We start from the raw sequence: 18,815 nt of genomic DNA, 5'->3' as shown, positions 1-18,815 counted from the left end.
TCAAGGCTTTCCGAATTCTAAGTCTAATTTTGTAAGTCAAAATAATAATTTAATTATTTGATTACATCCTTATATTACAAAGCCTGTCAACGAGGCGTATTAAAATACAACAACAACAATATTACAATCGTATATAAACTTTATCATAAACTTTTTATACACAGAAAATCCTTCTCCTCATAAACCTCACCAAACTTCAAAAAATCCAAAAAGGTTCAACCTTTTACAACCAGAGACAAGAATTTAACGCGATGACAGCAAACTGACAGCTTTCAACTCGAGCTGTCACTGTCACTTTCGCTAGTGTCATGTTTCTTTTTGTTTCGTTTCTTGTCTTTGTGTCTGTCGTCGTGTTTGTCTCTCCTAGGGCTCCGTTTGGGGCTGTCCCTGCGAACCCGATGATGTCAAATGCCTGAGTCGTCCGTTGTATGATGAACGTTATTTAAAGATTCTTCTGAACTCTCTGATTTTTGTTTCTTTTTTGCTCTGGGGAAGAAGATTGTTATGTAGTACACTTGAGATACATAATTAAATGCACGTGCAGTATACCTACAAGTGTGCGGGTTCGATTCCAGGTTAGGCATCTTGGTCATCAATGACTTAGTAATGGTAAAGGAATTACATTTTGAAGAAACCTGGACTTTAAAGTTGCATATCGCCAAAGGTGGATTTTCGTCAGTCGGACTCTCCCTTCTGACCTACAGCGAGAGGAATCATCTGATGACTTCTGATCTGAAAAATAAATACCTATTCAATATTCATACTTACCCCTTTTTCTTCTCATTTTCAGTAGATATTTGGTCTTTGAATAACTTCGAAAGCTCGAGCTCTTTAATTTCATCGGAATTTGTCAGAATTATTGCTCTGTAACAAACAAAATGGACCATTAATGTTACAGTTTTTAGAATTACATAACATTGACGATAACCATAATTTCACTTAACAGCACAGATTTTAATTACCTATATTATCGCATACGTTCTAACGTTTATCTTACTAAAACATTTACTGTCGAAATTGAGATCTAAATCGTCATATTTCTTAATACATAGCATCCCCATAAGTTACTATACCTCTAGAAGACTTGTAAAAAATGTACCTACGATGTCTGCTACTTTGACTGCGATAAACGAATTAGAAAGTCAAACATTAAACCACCCCATGTAGGTTAGGCTATAACTCTATTAAGCTGGTCAAACACGCATTCTTTCAAAGAGTCACACTACAATGGCGCCCAACGTGGAACACACACATCATCCTCCGAGCCTTTTCCCAACTATGTTGGGGTCGGCTTCCAGTCTAACCGGATTCAGCTGAGTACCAGTGCTTCACAAGGAGCGACCGCCCTATCTGACCCTCTCAACCCAGTTACTCGAGCAATCCAATACCCCTTGGTTAGACTGGCGTCGGACTTACTGGCTTCTGACTACCCGTAACGACTATCAAAATGAAGAGTATGATGTTCAAAATCGTCAGATTTCTCAATACATAACATCCCTGCAGGTTATTACAGAAGGGGATTTTAACAAAGTACTGAGTCAACATGGTTAAAGAACTGGAAATTCTTTGAAATCGCTAATTAAAAGTCAAACATTTAACCATCCAATGTTGGCTATAACTCTATCTAGCTGCTCGTCAAACACTCATTCGGTGACGCCGAGAGAATTAGCGTAAACAAAGCATTTCAGTACAATGGCGCCCAACGTGGGACTCACAAATAGCCCTATAGGTATCTACTGATACAAAGCAGTCGTTTGCCGCACCCTGCTAGTGAGGGGATACAGTCGATAGAATTGTAGTATCGATACATTATTATTGTAGAACAAAGTTCGAGTTGTCTGTCAAAAATGATTGGCAATTTTTATACGAGTTTTGCCAATAAATAAAGAGATTCGTGAGGAAGTCATTTGGAGCATATTTTTTTTGTAAAGTCAGTTATTGATTTACATATTTACAACAAAAATATGTACAGATTTATTTATAAAGTTATTGTAAATACATTTTTACAATTTTTCTTTTTGTAAAAGGTTTATTTATGACTTAGATATTCACCCGTGTCCGTCAACTTTCATATTAACATTAATAATGTTAAAATATTTTTACAAGCAAAAATAAAAATTTTGCCCAAGTTAGCAACTTCTGCTGACATTTGCATCCTTCTCACACTCAGCCAAAAAAAATTACAACACAAATGAAATCCTATCACCATTTTATCGACACACTCCCCACCCCTAGCGAAGGTTGATTTGAACGGGTTTGTGTCAAGGTGATGACCGCCCGGACTAGCTGTCTATCTACAACTAATCCACCTATATGTGCTCGCAAGCCTTTGTTCGGCTCCAAGGGAAAATATACCGCGGTGAGTCATGGGAACTCGATGGAGTTACGCGGAATCTTGGTGATAATGTCGAGTTTTGAATGATGTTGCAATGAGTGTGATGTATATGTAGATGTTTTATTTGACGAAAGCGGGTGAGACATATTTACATATGTGGGTGCTAATGTGTACTTATACGCCAATTGGCTCTTTTCATAACGCATTTCATATCAAAACGGTCACGTAACTAGATTATTATAATTATACTAGCTACCCGCCCCGGCATCGAACGGGTGCAATACTGACACCTTCCTCATATGGGCATAGAAAGCTACTACATAGAAGAAAGGAAAGCGTAGACTAGGTTAGACTGGAAGCCGACCTCAACATAGTAGGGATAAGGCTACACATCTCAACATATCTCTTTGCAAATCGACTCCATCCAAAGGTTGTCTGTAAGAGATTTTTGGTTGGTTATGTCCTTGCCCATTTTTGGTGTACAGTACTATTTTATTATATAGTCTATTCCTATATATTTTTAATCATATTTTCATTAAATAAAAAAACTATTGAAAAAACTTAAAACTAAAAAACGAAAACTAAAAAGCAAGAGGCTGGCAGCATTACCTCGTTGGATAGCTATGCCGACCCTTTGTCCGAGGTAATAGCCCGCCTTTTGGTCACGAGAAGCGTCAACCAGCCGTTATTCTATTCTATTTGAAATCATGTCTTAGTTTAGCAGTGACTGACCTGATGCGGCCGGCGTCGCCCCTGTCATGTCGTCTATCACTGATCACTGAGATGGAAGTCTCGCCGATCTCATGTTTTTTCTTATGCTTCTTCGATTTGTGTTTACTGCGAAACGAAACCAGAAAAATATAATCCGATAAACAAAAAGTAGTTTAAGAAAACTAGAAAAACATGCTTGTATAAGACCAAAATTTAATCGTGGTCAAAGTTTATTACAATGACCTTCAAACAAGTCCAAACAAAGCTATGATACGATGTTCCAAACTTCTAACATGAAGTTCCAGTTTATATTTTCCGGCTGCAGCTAGCTGATAATATTCCATTACATGGCTAATATAGGTCGATCTAACAAAAGCATGTTAAAAAGGATAGAAACAAGTAAATTATACAAATGACTTCACTTCAAAATAGTTGAACCGGCTTCAATGAAATTTGGTACAGAGAGAGAGAGAGAGATAGTCTCGAAGTGCACCATTTGAGTGATACAAGTTGAGAAGTGCACCAAATGCGTCAAACCCAATGATTGTTTCACCGTTAGGAAGCTACACTCTCTGCTCTGAACGCAAAGTACGTTTTATCCGGATACGGAAAGAAGTTTTCCCGGACCTGACACAGGGCAAAGCGTAGTTTTTATCCGGATGCGGTAAGAAGTTCTATCTGGACGCCGGTAGAAGGAACAGCTAGTTATGAAACAAATCTGCCTCACGAACTCACCTGTGTTTTTTATCCTTCTCTTTCCTGTCAGGATTCCTATGTTTTGTCTTCTTCCGGTAGACGGAGCCGCCGTTCCCTTCGTCTACCGTCTCCAGGTGTAGCACATACAGTCGGTATATTTGCAGTAAGATCACCTGTTTTAAAGAGAACACTCAAATATTGATGAAGTGTAAAATAATCTACAGGTATATGTATATGAATGAAATCCTTATATCCTTTGGTCACTCCATCACGCGTAAATGGCTGGACCGATCAAGCTGAAAATTAGGAGCTTAGACCCAGGAGAAGGACATAGTTTATGTCACCATCCGACTATGTTAACCACCACTCCAAAGACTAAATATGACGAACAAAACACTACTACCGACACTTGCCCGTGGCATCAAATGGCTGAATTCAGATCGGCAATGTTATACTCAGCTGCATCCAGCTCGAAGACGATCCCAATATACTTGGGAAAACTAATATACAGCGGAAGAAACTCTATCTGTCTACCCGGCTTTTACGCCAAAACTACAGAAATGATTTAATATACAATTTGGTAAACGTAAAGTCTACAGATTGAGAAAGGATCTCATTTACATGGGTGCAAAAAGAAATTCCTATGGGTCGGGTGGCTGAAACAGCTAGTACAAGGATAAATAAAATTATTTAAAACTTACCAAAGTATTCTTACAAGTGAAGAATATATTCATATAGTTGATGATCTTGTAATGACAAATGATGAGGAGTCTAAAGGCCAAGAACGGAGCGTCTTGCAGCGCTATATTCATGATAATAGCACACACTTCGATAGAACAGCAACATGCTCGACTGTTTCTAAGAAAAGTAAAGAAAGAAATGATTAGAGAAAGATAACGTTGTCTTTTGAAATGTTAGCTTAAGCACACTGCAAACATTTACTGCGAATTACAACCGATCCATCCGTTCTGCGATTGGAGATTAAATTTTGACATTAGCTTCATATAAATTATGTTTAATTTCAATCTAATAAACAAGTGATGGATCGGTGTGATCCGCAGTTAGTCGGCCGATAGTTTGATTAGACTCATAAATTCGCGGACATTATAACGACCCGTCCAGAATCAGATCCCAATTTTCTATTGATCTGTTGTTTCACTCACTAGAGATGACAATTTACTTTGACTTTTCTTGTATGGGGCTTATCTCAAAATTCTTTAGTAAGCAAATGAACAGATAGATAGAATTTTGGGATCGGCCGTAAGTTTAGATTGGGTTCACGATTATCTTGAGCATAACTGTCGATCAACCATTGAGCTAACTACGGGCCGACATGACAGTTTGGTCTGCAATGTGCTTGGTATATAGTTAGGACAATAATTTTATATTATGTTAGGAGTAAAGGGGAATGTATTTAATCAAAAGTTGGCAAAGTGTAAACAATTTAATCGAATGAAGGTATGTTGATGTCTTGACGTTGAATCGAGAAATAGGGTTGCAATCTTTTCGATTAACGTGACAGCTGTCAATGCCAAAATTATCATAGATCTTTTTGTGAATTTGTATTTTGGAGTAATTTTGTTGTTAAATGTACACAAAAGCTGTAAAGCGTGAAGAGTATGACAGGTTTTTTTTAAAATATTTTTGGATGTGTAAAAATATTGTGAAACATGTAAAGAACGTTTCATTCCAAGCTAAACGGAAGATTTGTTCAATAATTGCTGATATTTTCTAACTTTATCTGGGTTTGCGTGAAATGAAACGCTAGTTAATACAGTAGGTATTTTTTTAAATTGGCAGAAAGTCGTTTCTCAATAGGTATGTCGGTTATGTTTGTAACTATATCGACGAAATAATTTTGTGGGATTTAGAACTTTCACAAAGAGGCGAGAGTCTGAAAGTTAATGATTGATACATTCGTACATTGAAAAGCACCTTAATATCGGTCCTGCTTGTGATCTCTCTCCGGTCGTGTTAGATTGCCGTTCCGTCAGGCTATGAGAGTGAAGGAATAGAGAGTGCACCTGTGACTGCGCAAATGCTTGTGCACATGCACTATAATATGTCCTGCGCAGTTGGCATATGTTCCTTACATGAGAACAGCCGCCATGGCCGATAAACGGCTACGAAGACATTATTATCATGTAAAACTTACTTTAAAAAGGTAAGGTTAATGACCAATAAAAACGTGAAAGAAAACATCTTGAGGAAACCTGGACTATATAGTCTGAAATCACCAACCCGCATTGAGCAAGCGTGGTGATTAACGCTCAATCCTTCTCCGTGTGAGAGGAGGCCGCAGCCCAGCAGTGGGACGATAAAATTGAAAAAAAGGCTGTAACAGCAATCACCAATGTATGTTAAACTTACTTTAATAAGTGCTTGAGTGTAATGAGCAATGGGCATTAGCGTGCAAGTGTCACCATTTACGTACATACATGTCAGACCTATTAGCTGTTCCCCTTGACTTTCTGGACTTCGTAGCTGTTAGTACGACGGTGAACTGCATCAGAGACCAGGACCAGATGGCCAGGGTTAGGAGGACGAGCACCTTCTCTGTCGCCACCTTCTCATCTTTGAAGGAGTCGAAGAATTCTATTATGTCTGCTGCAGTGCCTGGGTTGAAAGAACGATCGTGATCATCATTTGCTTAGCTTTTCTCAAATATGTGGGGGTCGGCTTCCACTCTAACCGGATGCAGATGAGTACTAGTGTTTTACATGGAGCAATTGCGTGTCTGATCTCCTTTTATTAAGCCAGTTGTCTGTACTAGTAATTCATGTTGGAAATGTACTTTGTACGCAAGTAAATAGAATCCAATTAACTCCAGCCAGTTTGGCTTTTCCAAGACATTTGCTTAAGTACTAAGTACTAATGTTTTGTAAGAAAATATAGACAAGGTATCTAATTTTTTTTTATACTAGCTGTGTAGATTTGTAACAGGCTTTTGACACGATAAAGCATATTACAATTTTACATAAAAATAAAACACTGATAGTATTTATTTGAATGATAATCACATCCTTCATGGAATAATATGAGTCTAAGGATCGTGGGATTTATTTGGATGTCATTAGTGTGGCATCAAGAGCAGTGGCGGATTTACCAATAGGCCAAGTAGGCCAGTGCCTAGAGCGGCAGATTTAGAGGGGCGGCAAATTTTGCGATTTTTCTTTACAGATTTTTTTTATACGAGTACACAATCCATATTGTATAAATAAACGATTTATAGAAGCCCTGTAATCTATACATATAATAAATCTGTAGAAAGTGATTGTTTGTTCGGGATTCACGTAAAATCTACGAATTTAATGCAGACAATGCTTATATACAAAAGTTCTACGTAACTTGGGGTATTACTTAGGCTTTGTTTCATCGAAATCGGTTCACTCTATCAAAAGATATGATTAATTTAGTGAATTCAAGATGTAAAATATTACGACACGCAATCTGTTTGATAAAACAGTACAGGTTAAAGTAGCTCCATCTGTGGTAAATAAAATACATCAAGAAGCGAGGTGGTAAATAACAATGAATTACCATTTACATTCTTTATATACTATTATTTCAATAGATGGAGTTGTGTATTTTCAGTAATTCACCATATTTTAACACGTAGTGTAATTTTTCGATAGACATTTCAACAGTGTTTGTCAGTTTGCCGTGCCACATCAAAATCCAACTATAATTATTACCTTGATGAAAGGAAAATTAATAGATCTCAGCCAAATTTAAAACGGTGCCATCTAAATTATTTTTTGAACATTATGTCAAAAATGATGACTTTAGTGGAACAATTAATTATAATTTAAAGTTACAGATAGAGTTCAAATCAGAATTTTTCATAAACATAGTTTAGCTTATCTTCCATTAATGTGGTGGCCTTAAACAAATTACTTTGAGTGAGTAGTATTATTTTTTCTGATGCAAAATATGAAAACTTAATCCTAGAAGAAATCAGGATCTATCTCTCGCAAGCGCTGCTAAGCGTGAGATAATGTAGGCTTCTGTAGCTTTAAAAACCAGCCCAGATACAAAGTGCAGATAAAAAATGGGAGCTGCCTTATCGCGTCTGAAAACGTACAAAATACGCGTCGCATACCAGAGACATGCTTACTTTCAACTTCCGATCGCAATTAATACACTGTTCACGATTACGAACAGTCTCAGTTAGACCCGAGCCAAGTCTAAAAAAACACCTTTTATATAAAACTACGTTTGATATCATTCAATTACAAAGACAGAATTGTTCTCTGTTGCAAATCCTATCCACCTATATCCTATCCTAATCCAGAATGCATTGCAGGTGTGCATTGCACAAAAACCAATGGTATCCTATTCGAGAAGTCTAAAGAGTTGACCTGCCAACGTCAGCTTCTGCGCTAAGCAACTGTTCTTAATAGTACCATCAGAATTACATTCATCGTTGAATGAGGTGAATAAATTTTCAGAAACCACAATAACAGTAGGAGCCAAAGCGTATTATCGCTTCATAGAGCTCTGATTGGCCCCAGGTGACCAAGTCAGGTCTGATTTGTTCGTTCATCAGATCTTTGAAAGTGTTTCGGTGAATACTTACTGTCGTCCTGTTTACGTGTGACACAAAATATGGTATATAAACGTCCTCCGCAAGAGCGAAATTTTCCCAGTGTGCGGTAGTGACGCACTGTATACAACACTTATGTTTCTTTTGATTTGCTGGCTCCACCAAGAAATGACAAATTGCGAGCGTACATTTTGAAAATCTTGGCAAAACTGCAGGTTTCAAGTACGAACACATGAAGTGGACTCTCTCAGATACGTACATTTTGCCTATTCGTGAACTAATGCAAAAATTTCGGTGGAGTCCCGGCTTAGGCCACCACATTAGGCGTGCGCGATCCTCGGGCGTGTGAGTAGCGCGGGCGCCGCGCGTGCGTCGCGAGCGCGTTGCGTGAGCGTCGCGTTTTGCTGCCCTGCGGCATTTGTAGCGCGCTCGCGCACGCGCCGCTCTCCTTGACGTTTAACTGCTAAGGCGTTTAGCGGGCGGCGGGGATAGCGGGCGAAGGGGTAAGAACGCAACTCGAGCGCGTCGCTTGCACTCTTCACACATGCCGCAGGGCAGCAAAACGCGATGTTCACGCAGCGCGCTCGCGACGCCCGCGCTACTCACACGCCCGAGGATCGCGCACGCCTAATGTGGGGTCAGCCTTACCATAGTGAGTAAGTGAAACTATCCTACCCTATGCGCCTGCTGATGATGATGACTCATTTCATCATCCATCCAGCTATTCCCCAACTATGTTGGTGTTGGCTTCCAGTCGCCGAATCTGTTCGAGTACCAATATTTTGCTTGGAGCGACTACCTATCTGATCTCTTCAATCCAGTCACATTACAAGACATTATCCATGGTAAGACTGACAGACTTTCTGGCTTCTGATTAGTCACAGCAGCTGCAGAAAATGTACAAATGACAGACTCAAAGCATATAGACATAGATTATAGCTGTTTCCTGTGAAAATTACTTACGCACTTTACGTAATAATTTTCCAAATTGGCTGACTAGATCCAGAGATATTCACAACGTCACAAACTTTACTTCTTTTGTTTAGATAAATGGTCACATCCACAACACAACCTTGATCATTGAATCTATGCGACTGCTAAGTGCTAATCCTAATTATACTGTCACGTGAAAGAATGCACCTACGGGATAAGTAGTATTTTGACGATTCTATATTGCCCACGCAGACGAAGTTGCGGGCAACCGCTAGTATATAAAATAAATAAATATGTGATCATGAATTTTAAAATATTCCAATAGCGTTTCAAAAAATAAAAAATGCGCTCGCTTCGCTCGCTCGCGGTTTTTTCTAAGCTGTTTAGGAGCTAGAGGACTTTTGTGTCCCAAAACTCAATAATTTCGCGCTCGCTGCGCTCGCAGCTTTTTCAATTTACACTGGATTTTTTTTTTAAGTTGTTTGAGTATTTTTCTGTTCCAAGACTCAAAAATTTCGCGCTCGCTGCGCTCGCGCCTGTCACTTCACAGTAACTTTTACTCTAATTTCTTTAGGTATCATTGCGTCCCAGATATCACAAATTTCACGCTCGCTACGCTCGCGGCTTCGCGTATTTACAGTATGTACATGGCTAGTACGCAAGCGTGTGAAACTAGTCGCGAATAGATTGGAATTCACTTTTTATACAAAGTCTTCCGATGTATACAGCAGCAGTACGCAAATACTCGCATATATTTTGTAGTGGCCAAAGTAACTTGCTTAGTTCCATAATATACAGTGCTAGTCCGCATGCAAACTAATCGTGTATACATTGAAATAGGCGCGAAAAACTTTACGTATGAAAGCTTCAAGTAAAGATCATCAATTATTGTGACCTTCTTATTTATACATTGTCATCTAATTTACTAACTCGGCCTCGTTTTTAGTATATTGCCATTTATAACCTTCAATTAAAAAACATTGTATTAAAAATTGAAGTTAGTGACGAAAACGAATCGCTGCAAAACCGACTCCACGTAGTCTTGTCTGCCCTACCCCTAGAGTGCAATTCAAAACCGCGTAGGCGCGGAGGGGCGAGGCGGCCTGCGAGCTGAGCCGCAGGTAGTTTTAACGCTCGCCGACGCGGCTGAGGCTGGCCGGCTGTGCCGGCCAGCAAGCCGAAGCTGCGGTGGTGAGCGTGAAAATCATCTGCGACGATAAGCTCGCATGGGACCGCCGAAGCCCTGTAGCGCCGGAGCCGTGACAGAAGCGATGCTTGCTGCATGTTGCTTGCTTACATTTTAAACGTACTGAGTTAAAAAATTAGAAGCAAATTAAATAAATTTATGATGTCATTTAATAGTATTTTAGAAGTTTACTGTTAGAATGTATGCTACAAATTTAGGTGCTAAAAAATAACCATCATGCTTAGTTGTATTTAGAGTGGTTTACAGAAGATAACTAGTGGCTAAGATAGTATTATTTAGATGCTCGTTAATTGTGGCTTAGTAATTTAGAAGGCAACATACATTTTTGGGGGTCGAATAATGATATTAAAAAGAAGCCTGTTTAATTAGCACCCATTTTAAATAAACAAACTCAGATTCAAAAGCCATTTTTATTTAATGCTTTACCTAATATTAATTTTGTATAGTTAAATTTGACCGTGTATAAATTGGAGAGATGCATGTGCACGTCTAAGCTACGAATTATACGCGAGCAGTACGCAAAATTCGTGTATACTTTGAAATCACAAATTAAAAAACAGCATTACAAAGTATCAGCGAGCAGTTTCCTATGGATGCGTTTTGGCTATGTACACTCTGTAAATACGCCGCGGCTTCTTCTCTTTGCAGTGGTTTTTTTCACACTTGTTTGGGTACTTTTGTATCCCAAAACTAAACAATATCGAGCTCGCTACGCTCGCGACTTTTTCACTTTAGGTTTTTTTAACTCGTTCTGGTACTTTACTGTTCCAAAATACAAAAATGTCGCGCTCGCTGCGCTCGCGGCTTTTTCACTTCACACTGGTTTTTATAAAACTAGCTAGCGCTTTATAAGTTTGCACTGATCTGTCTCCGGTTTCTTTATGTAAAACCTAGCAAAATGCACCATGAATGATTTCTACACGATTTTTAAGTACTTCAATTATTACAATTTTAGTCCGTGATTACCTATATTTTGTCGTTTTTATGGGGGGTGCTCAATAGGTAGTCCGCCCCGGGTGCCAACCGATGCTACGCCGCCACTGATCATAGCACCCGAACGAATTAACCGATTTCAAGTTAGTTTTTTTTTTTTTTATTACCTACAGGTGTTTTACGGGCGAGTGTTCTTAGACATGTTTGATGAAAATCAATTGAGCCGTTGAAAAGTTACAGAGGTTTTACGCTTTAAAGTCGCTGTCAAATAAACTTGTTATGTCAACATTAAACTCTTCGGTGCATAGCGGGTTGCAAAAATAATCTAGTAACTGACAGAAATATCATTAAGTTCACAATCATTAAGGGCGGCAAAAATTGAATGGCCTACTAGCGGCAAATTTGTAAATCCGCCACTGATCAAGAGTTTCACAGGGTTTAATCCTAGGTTATAATACTTTTGTGCTTTTTATCGATTCGAAACCTCACACGGATTCTAATCACTTGAAATTCCCCGCATCCTGAACAAACTACTTCCTATACCTGGATAAAATGTAACGAACAATATACGTTTGTTATTCTGCTGCGAGGTTTTACCAAAATAGGCTGAGTAATTTTTGCGTCAAAGAGTAACTATATGATTAGCTTACCTATATAAACAAGAAGCAGTTGACTGAGCTGGTCTCTCGTAAGATCCCCTTTGGGCAGCAGCCAGCGCCCGACAATGAGGGTCAGCATGAGGAACTGCTCGATCAAGGTCACCCACATGTCGGTGGGGATCTTGGTGGCTCCGGGGATCGGGAGGTCCGTCTGACAACAAAAACTTCGTCATGAGCACATATTTTTTACAGTTTTTGGGCAGGTTTGTTGCTAATCCGTCGTTGAACTTGAAAATATGTAACACTTAGGTATTTCTATTCGAAAATCTGAAATGACCATAATGCTAGGGACAACCTAAGTAGTTTACATAGACTATACGAATTCTTAAGGTGAAGAAAAATAAGTCTGATATCGCCAATCCGCCTCAAGCGTATCTGGTGATTGGCGCTCATTCCTTTTCTAAAGGTTTGAAGGTATCTGCGATATATACACATATTAATAAACACTCCTTGTGTTTATTAATATGTGTTTTAGTGAGAGTGTCATTAAATGAGAAGATGCCGCAATCCGCACGTGAATCATGCCTGATAATGATGACGGTTTTGACAAAAATCATAAAATTATCTTAACGTATATATCTAGCTTTCAGAAGTCGATAAAAATCAAATTATCTACAATCTAGTAAAGCCCACTTACTACAGGTACATACATAGCATACCTCGACATAGGTCTGGTTGATCATCTTCTTCTGCAGCCTGAGATCCACCTTGTGCAGCTCCAGCAGCCAGATCGCTGGCACCACCAGGCCGAGGTATATGAAGACAGACGGACAGAACCTGAGGACAAAGTATTAGGTTATTTCAAAATCAAAGGTCATTTATTCAAAGTAGGCTGAAAATCAGCACTTTTCGAACGTCAAATTTACAAAAGACAGCCCCCAAAACGCCCGCCCTTCACCACTTCACCATGTGTTTTTGAACAAACTCCCCAGATTTACAAAGACTAGTTGTTTTTAGCGGAATTATCGGCGTCCCACAAGGGACAGGTAAAATATAGCGTACTAGCAACCCGCCACGCTTTTGCTCGGATGCAATGCTGATACTAAATTCATGTAAACCTTCTTCTTCAATCACTCTATCTAATAAAACAACCGTATTAAAATCCGTAGCGTTGTTTTGAAAAAAGCATACATAAGGATATAGAGACAGAGAAAGCGACATTGTTATAAACTATTTAGTGATTTATGTCATCAGGGAATAGGGGAACTCTTATCAGCGAAAGGTTTTTTTCAAATCGCTTTATGGTTTCGGAGCCTACCTATACAATGAAAACTAACATAATAGAGGACATGCAGAAATTTTCTTCTTATTATCAGATGTTTCTCGTGGATTCACCCGCTTCTCGAGAGACCTACTTCTCGCACCCGGATAAAAATGAACCTAAGTATACCCTTTCTGGCTAGAGTAGGTATAATATAGTTACCGGCACGGATATTGAGCTCTCGGTGGAAGAGTGGGGATCGCTTTGCGCACTGTACACTTAAGGCAATAAACCAATAAATCGCTTCTGCGCAGGTGAAGGTCAGGGCTCAATATCCGTGCCTATAACTATATCTGTAAAAGGTAGGTATCTCAAACAGGCAGACAGAGTTACTTCCGCGTTCATAATATTAACAACGATAGATAGATCAGCGATCCACCTACATATAAAACCCAGAAAATCCCACCAAAACAAAGTGGCATGGCGGCAATGGGACTGAGGCAATTTGGGCGCGCCCGGAACAGGAAGCGCGTCGTGACGGCTCACACCGGACTGTCTCGCTAATGTTGCCAGCAATCAGACGGGATTGACTTGTTAACATTTACTAAATTTTCCCCGGCTTCATAACGCATATCTGTACGTCGATTCCATAAAATTCAGACAACAACTCGCATTTCACTTCGCTATTCACTCTCACTTCGCATTCGGTTCAAAACGTTCTAAAAGTCATCTCATACTTTATCTGTCTCGCGCTCTATACGAGCCTTGCGTGAGTTGCGCTAAAGAGGCGCACCGAAATATTGCAGTGACTGCACGCGCGCAGCTCGCGGACAGCTCGCGATCGGCTCGCGTGCTGCGCATTCGCGGCGCATTCGCCAGATGTGGACGCACCCTTACATGTCTGTCTCTAGGTTAGAAGAACCTTTCAACTATTTATCATATACCTATTTGCAATTTATATGTGTTTTTGCTGGGAAGAAGAAATGGCGTAACAAACTCCTAAGAAACACATGCATGTTTAAATTAAAGAAGACCTGTAGTTACTGTAAACAGATGTTGTAATTCTTCCAAGCTATTGATCAATAGCTATTGGCCTAGTGGGTAAAGAAAGAACCAACCTCTCGAGTATGACAGTGTGGGTTCAATTCCAGTTCAGACAAGTATCAATGCAACTTTTCTAAGTTTGTCTTAGATCTTAGACACCAATGACTGATAAAAAGGTGAAGGAAAACATCTTGAGAAAACCTCGACTATATAGTCTGAAATCACCAACCCGCATTGAGCAAGCGTGGTGATTAATGCTCAATCCTTCTCCGTGTGAGAGGAGGCCGCAACCCAGCAGTGGGACGATAAAAAGGCTGTAACAGTATTGATCGGCAAAGCTTCACCCTTTCAGTGTCAATGAAATTGTGAACTTTATCGGTTTTGTGAAAGATCAATCGTGCGTGGCGTGTTTATGATCACACCTGGGCCCCGATTCTCCTAAGTTAATAATGTCAAAATCGAATAGAAATCGAATCGCAATATGATCGTAATAGCAGTTTTAACCATATCGGGCATTCTGCTACTAATAAAAGACCAATCGTATTCGATTGATATTTGATTGGTGTGCGATTGGTCTGCTATTTTGATGATTTTGGTCTATACGGTAGTTTGCTGTACAATCATTTTGCAATCGTAAATCATTTGCAGACAAAATGATTCATTATTGAATGACAGAAAAGGATAAAAACGTTTATTTCAAAGAAAAAATAGCGGAATGCCACATACGCTTCAATCGTAATCGACTCGGGATTGGATATCAGTCGAATCGAGTCGAACTTCAATCGAATGGCGCTTAAGTAAAATTAGGAGAATCGGGCCCCTGTATTAAATACACTAGCTGATCCGGATAAAAAGTTCTATGCCTACCTGAAACTACTGAAATGATTTCAAAAATTATTTCGCTGTTAGTAGCTACACTTTTTTCCAGTAACATTAATCAACAACTATATTTTATTTTATCCCAGTATGGGCAGTAGTTCCCAAGAGACGCGGGTGACACCGCGGGGAACAGATAAAGATGTGTTATTTTAAATGATTAAAATAATAAAGAGAAAACATTTTTTGTTTGTTTGCTTGTGCCCAAAAAGGCTCCGAAGCGTCATACGGCTCGCATTTCATTCTTGTTCATAATTTTATACTTATTTGTATAGCCCGGATAGCTCAGTCGGTAGAGCATTGGACTTTTAATCCAAGGGTCCAGGGTTCAAGTCCCTGTCCGGGCGAATGTTTTTACACATTTGTGTTTGTAGGGTATTTCCAAAATAAAGCTATGTTATCGTCATATTTGGGTCGTTTGAATTTGGAATTCGCCAGTTTTATAAGAATCCCAGAAATTAATTGATTTTCTTTTGTTTTCAGGGGCGGGATTCTACTAATTTTACTTAAGCGACATACGATTCACATCCGACTGAGATCTGAGTATGTATGTGGCATTCCGCTAATTTTTCTTTTAAATATGTAAACGTTTTTATCAGTTTCTGTGATTCAATAATGAATCATTTTGTCTGCAAATGATTTACTATTGCGATATGATTGTAGAGCAAACTACCGTATAGACCAAAATCACCAAAATAGCAGACCAATCGCACACCAATCAAATGTCAATCGAATACGATTGGTCTTTTATTAGTAGCAGAATGCCCGATATGGTTAAAACTGCTATTGCGATCATATTGCGATTCGTTTTCTATTCGATTTTGACATTATTAACTTAGGAGAATCGGGCCCCTGATTATGTATGTGGCATCCCGCTATTTTTTTTTGTAAATAAACGTTTTTATCCTTTCAAATACGATTTTAAAGCAAACTACTGTGTAGCAAACCAATGAAATGTCATTGGAATTTGATTGGTCTCATATTAGCAGCAGAATGCCCGCTAAGGATAAATGTGCTATTGCGATTCAATTTTGACATTATTTACTTAGCAGAATCGGGCCCCTGGGCTGAAGCACAAACTATATACCATAATGTTAGTATTGTTAAAGCTAAAGTTAGTTTTCATTAAAATCGCGTAGTTTTAGAGTTACTAATATAGCCCGGATAGCTCAGTCGGTAGAGCATTGGACTTTTAATCCAAGGGTCCAGGGTTCAAGTCCCTGTCCGGGCGAATGTTTTTATCAATATACTTAAAGTTAAGCTACACAGATAATAAATAGGTACCTACTTGGTTGGTGTTTAGTTTTAAGCAAGTATGTAATCTTTTTGTTTTGGCCTATCAAAAAGAGAGAAGAAAGGGACTTATTTTATAAGGATATTTTATATTTTAGTTTCGTCAACAATTACCTACTTACTTAATTTTATATAAGCTACCATGGCAAGTTTCTTTTTGCTATGAATTACAGCCATGAAGAGAGAGCTCAGTTTTTCTTAAGAAACTCATTTTCGTTTTCTCATGTACCTAACTAATTTAATCCAAACTTGAAAAGATCATTAATTTCATCTAGCCAGCAAAATGGCTCTTAGAAATTATATCCATAAAAACAAAAGAACTCTAACGAACTTTTCAAAAACAGAACTCACCATTTCCATTCTTGATTCTCCTTGATCGTCAAAGTAAAAACTCCTTCGAAAATTAACAACATTATAGGCGACGCTAGATACCAATACTCTATATCATCTTTAAATACTGTAACTTGCCATATTGCAATAATCCCGTGGCAAGCAAAAACTAATCTTGTAATCACAGCTTTTATTGTAGCCAACACTTTACCGACATTCGCCATCTTAACTTTTCAAAATCCGATCGCGACAATGACGTAACGTTATTTCAAAATAATCCAAAATGGAGGATGACTGTCGCTGTTTTAAAATGAAGACACTGATTTAATGATTAATGTTGGTTTATTTCGTTTAAAACACACTTTTTTAGTTATTTAATTTTAAATCTTATTATTTAAGGCACGCATAACGAATTATAGTTGCAAAACATAGTTGTTTTATTAAATGTTTTAATTTGTTACATTTTGTTGTTATGATCTTAATGCAACGGGACCCGAAACTGAACTAAAGTATCTATCTTGCACTGAAAAGAAGCGCCATTACTTTGAAAGGGATTTTACGACTTTTCCACTAGTAAAACATCCATTACCGCTTAAACATGAGCTGGAAACTAACGAGTTAGTACAAAACCCGCAATGGAAATTGTATGCCAAGAAGTATACGGTTGTTCCCTTTAAGAGATGCGCGCGCATCCCCCAATTTAGCCAATCACAGGTCATTTTCAAACGAAAAGGGCTTGGAAGTTAACCTGAATTAGAATATAATGCTATTTATTTATTGTAGCTCTTATTTTTTAAGCAATAAGGGTTAGAATTGAGTGGAGGGTTGTAAACGATTTTGCCTGCTACAAAGTTAGGGAAAGTATAAGCTACTAATGATTTGAATGGGTAAGGCAATCTGTCATTGAAAACTTAATTTGTGGGTATGTATTTTGCCGTTAAATCGCTGCACCCATTTGAATCAAATTTTGTATTATGGTCAATTTAAACATAGAGAAGGCGGTAATATACTTTCATTCGGGTAAATATGAAGAATGGATCCGTCTTCCTAGGATCGTAGTGGCATAACAATTGTCAGCTGTATGTAGTTCTGATGACGATACAATAATATGGTACTGTCGAACTGATCTGATGATGGAGCCGGAAGATATGAACTGGAACTTCATAATGGAACGCGCTCTCCGATGCACGGATGTGCTCCAAACTCCAGACTGTGGAAAAAAAATCAGATCAAAAGTCATAAAGTAGGCTGAAAATCATCACTTTTTGAAGGTCAACACAAAAGACAGCCTCTAAAACGCCCACCCTTCACCACTTCCTATGTGTTTTTGCTGGTTTTTGAAAACCTACATAGTGATCCAGGAATCTAACCCGAGACATCGTGCATAACAGTCATGCTTACCTACGTCTACTAGATCGTTAGGCGGTTGGTTGGCAGTGCTAATCACCAATTTCACGCCAAATTACTGTCTCATAGATAATGGTTAATGTGTTTTTCAATTTCTGCTCTTCAATCTGAATTCTTCAAGCCTTTTCGAGACAAAGAGATGAAATACTGTTTATTATGTGTCACGTTGTTTTTGAGTAAGTCTAAATAATTTGATTAAAGTATTATCTTCCTACCGCCTATAGAAACGAGTTAACGCTGCAATTTCTGATTATTAGAATCTGTATGTTATGTTGATAATGGACATCGTAGTTTCATTTACTTTTCGATAGAATCACTTCCCGCCATATCGGTTAAAAAGCAGGCCACGTTGTCTTGCTGTAAACTAGACTATCTGTGTATATTCATTGCCCCATACTAGATGTTAATAGTAAATTAATCGGGGAAAAGATTTGTTAGTTTGTTTGCATTGAATGAGCTGAAACTTTTAAAGCGATTCTAAAAATTCTCATTCATGTTGGGTAGCTATATCTTCGAAATTAACATGGGAACCTATCTTATCAGTGGAGGAAACGGCTAGTTTCCAATTACCTACATAATTCAATACTGGTACTCAAAATGTAGGTAGTTCAATAATAGGCAGGTTTAAACTACATCCTATTCAT

At 38.5% G+C, this 18,815-nt stretch overlaps 1 protein-coding gene and 2 non-coding genes across 3 annotated transcripts; 2 read left to right on the top strand and 1 right to left on the bottom strand.

Moving 5' to 3' along the window:
* Window positions 1-404: 404 nt before the first annotated feature.
* On the bottom strand, window positions 405-17,246 carry LOC110381317 (transmembrane protein 26). Its single transcript, XM_064043159.1, has 9 exons — window positions 16,786-17,246; window positions 12,680-12,797; window positions 12,012-12,171; window positions 6,181-6,358; window positions 4,444-4,600; window positions 3,782-3,915; window positions 3,068-3,172; window positions 769-864; window positions 405-486 (listed from the first exon to the last, which is right to left on the bottom strand). The coding sequence occupies exons 1-9, from the start codon at window positions 16,986-16,988 to the stop codon at window positions 405-407; spliced, it is 1,233 nt and encodes a 410-aa protein (XP_063899229.1). The 5' UTR covers window positions 16,989-17,246.
* Window positions 15,416-15,488, top strand: Trnak-uuu (transfer RNA lysine (anticodon UUU)). Its single transcript has one exon. It is a non-coding gene; the product is annotated as a tRNA-Lys (tRNA).
* Trnak-uuu (transfer RNA lysine (anticodon UUU)) lies at window positions 16,300-16,372 on the top strand. Its single transcript has one exon. It is a non-coding gene; the product is annotated as a tRNA-Lys (tRNA).
* Window positions 17,247-18,815: the final 1,569 nt, after the last annotated feature.

Source organism: Helicoverpa armigera, chromosome 31, assembly GCF_030705265.1.
Source record: "Helicoverpa armigera isolate CAAS_96S chromosome 31, ASM3070526v1, whole genome shotgun sequence".
NCBI lineage: Eukaryota > Metazoa > Arthropoda > Insecta > Lepidoptera > Noctuidae > Helicoverpa > Helicoverpa armigera.
This window is presented reverse-complemented; position numbering and strand designations above follow the sequence as displayed.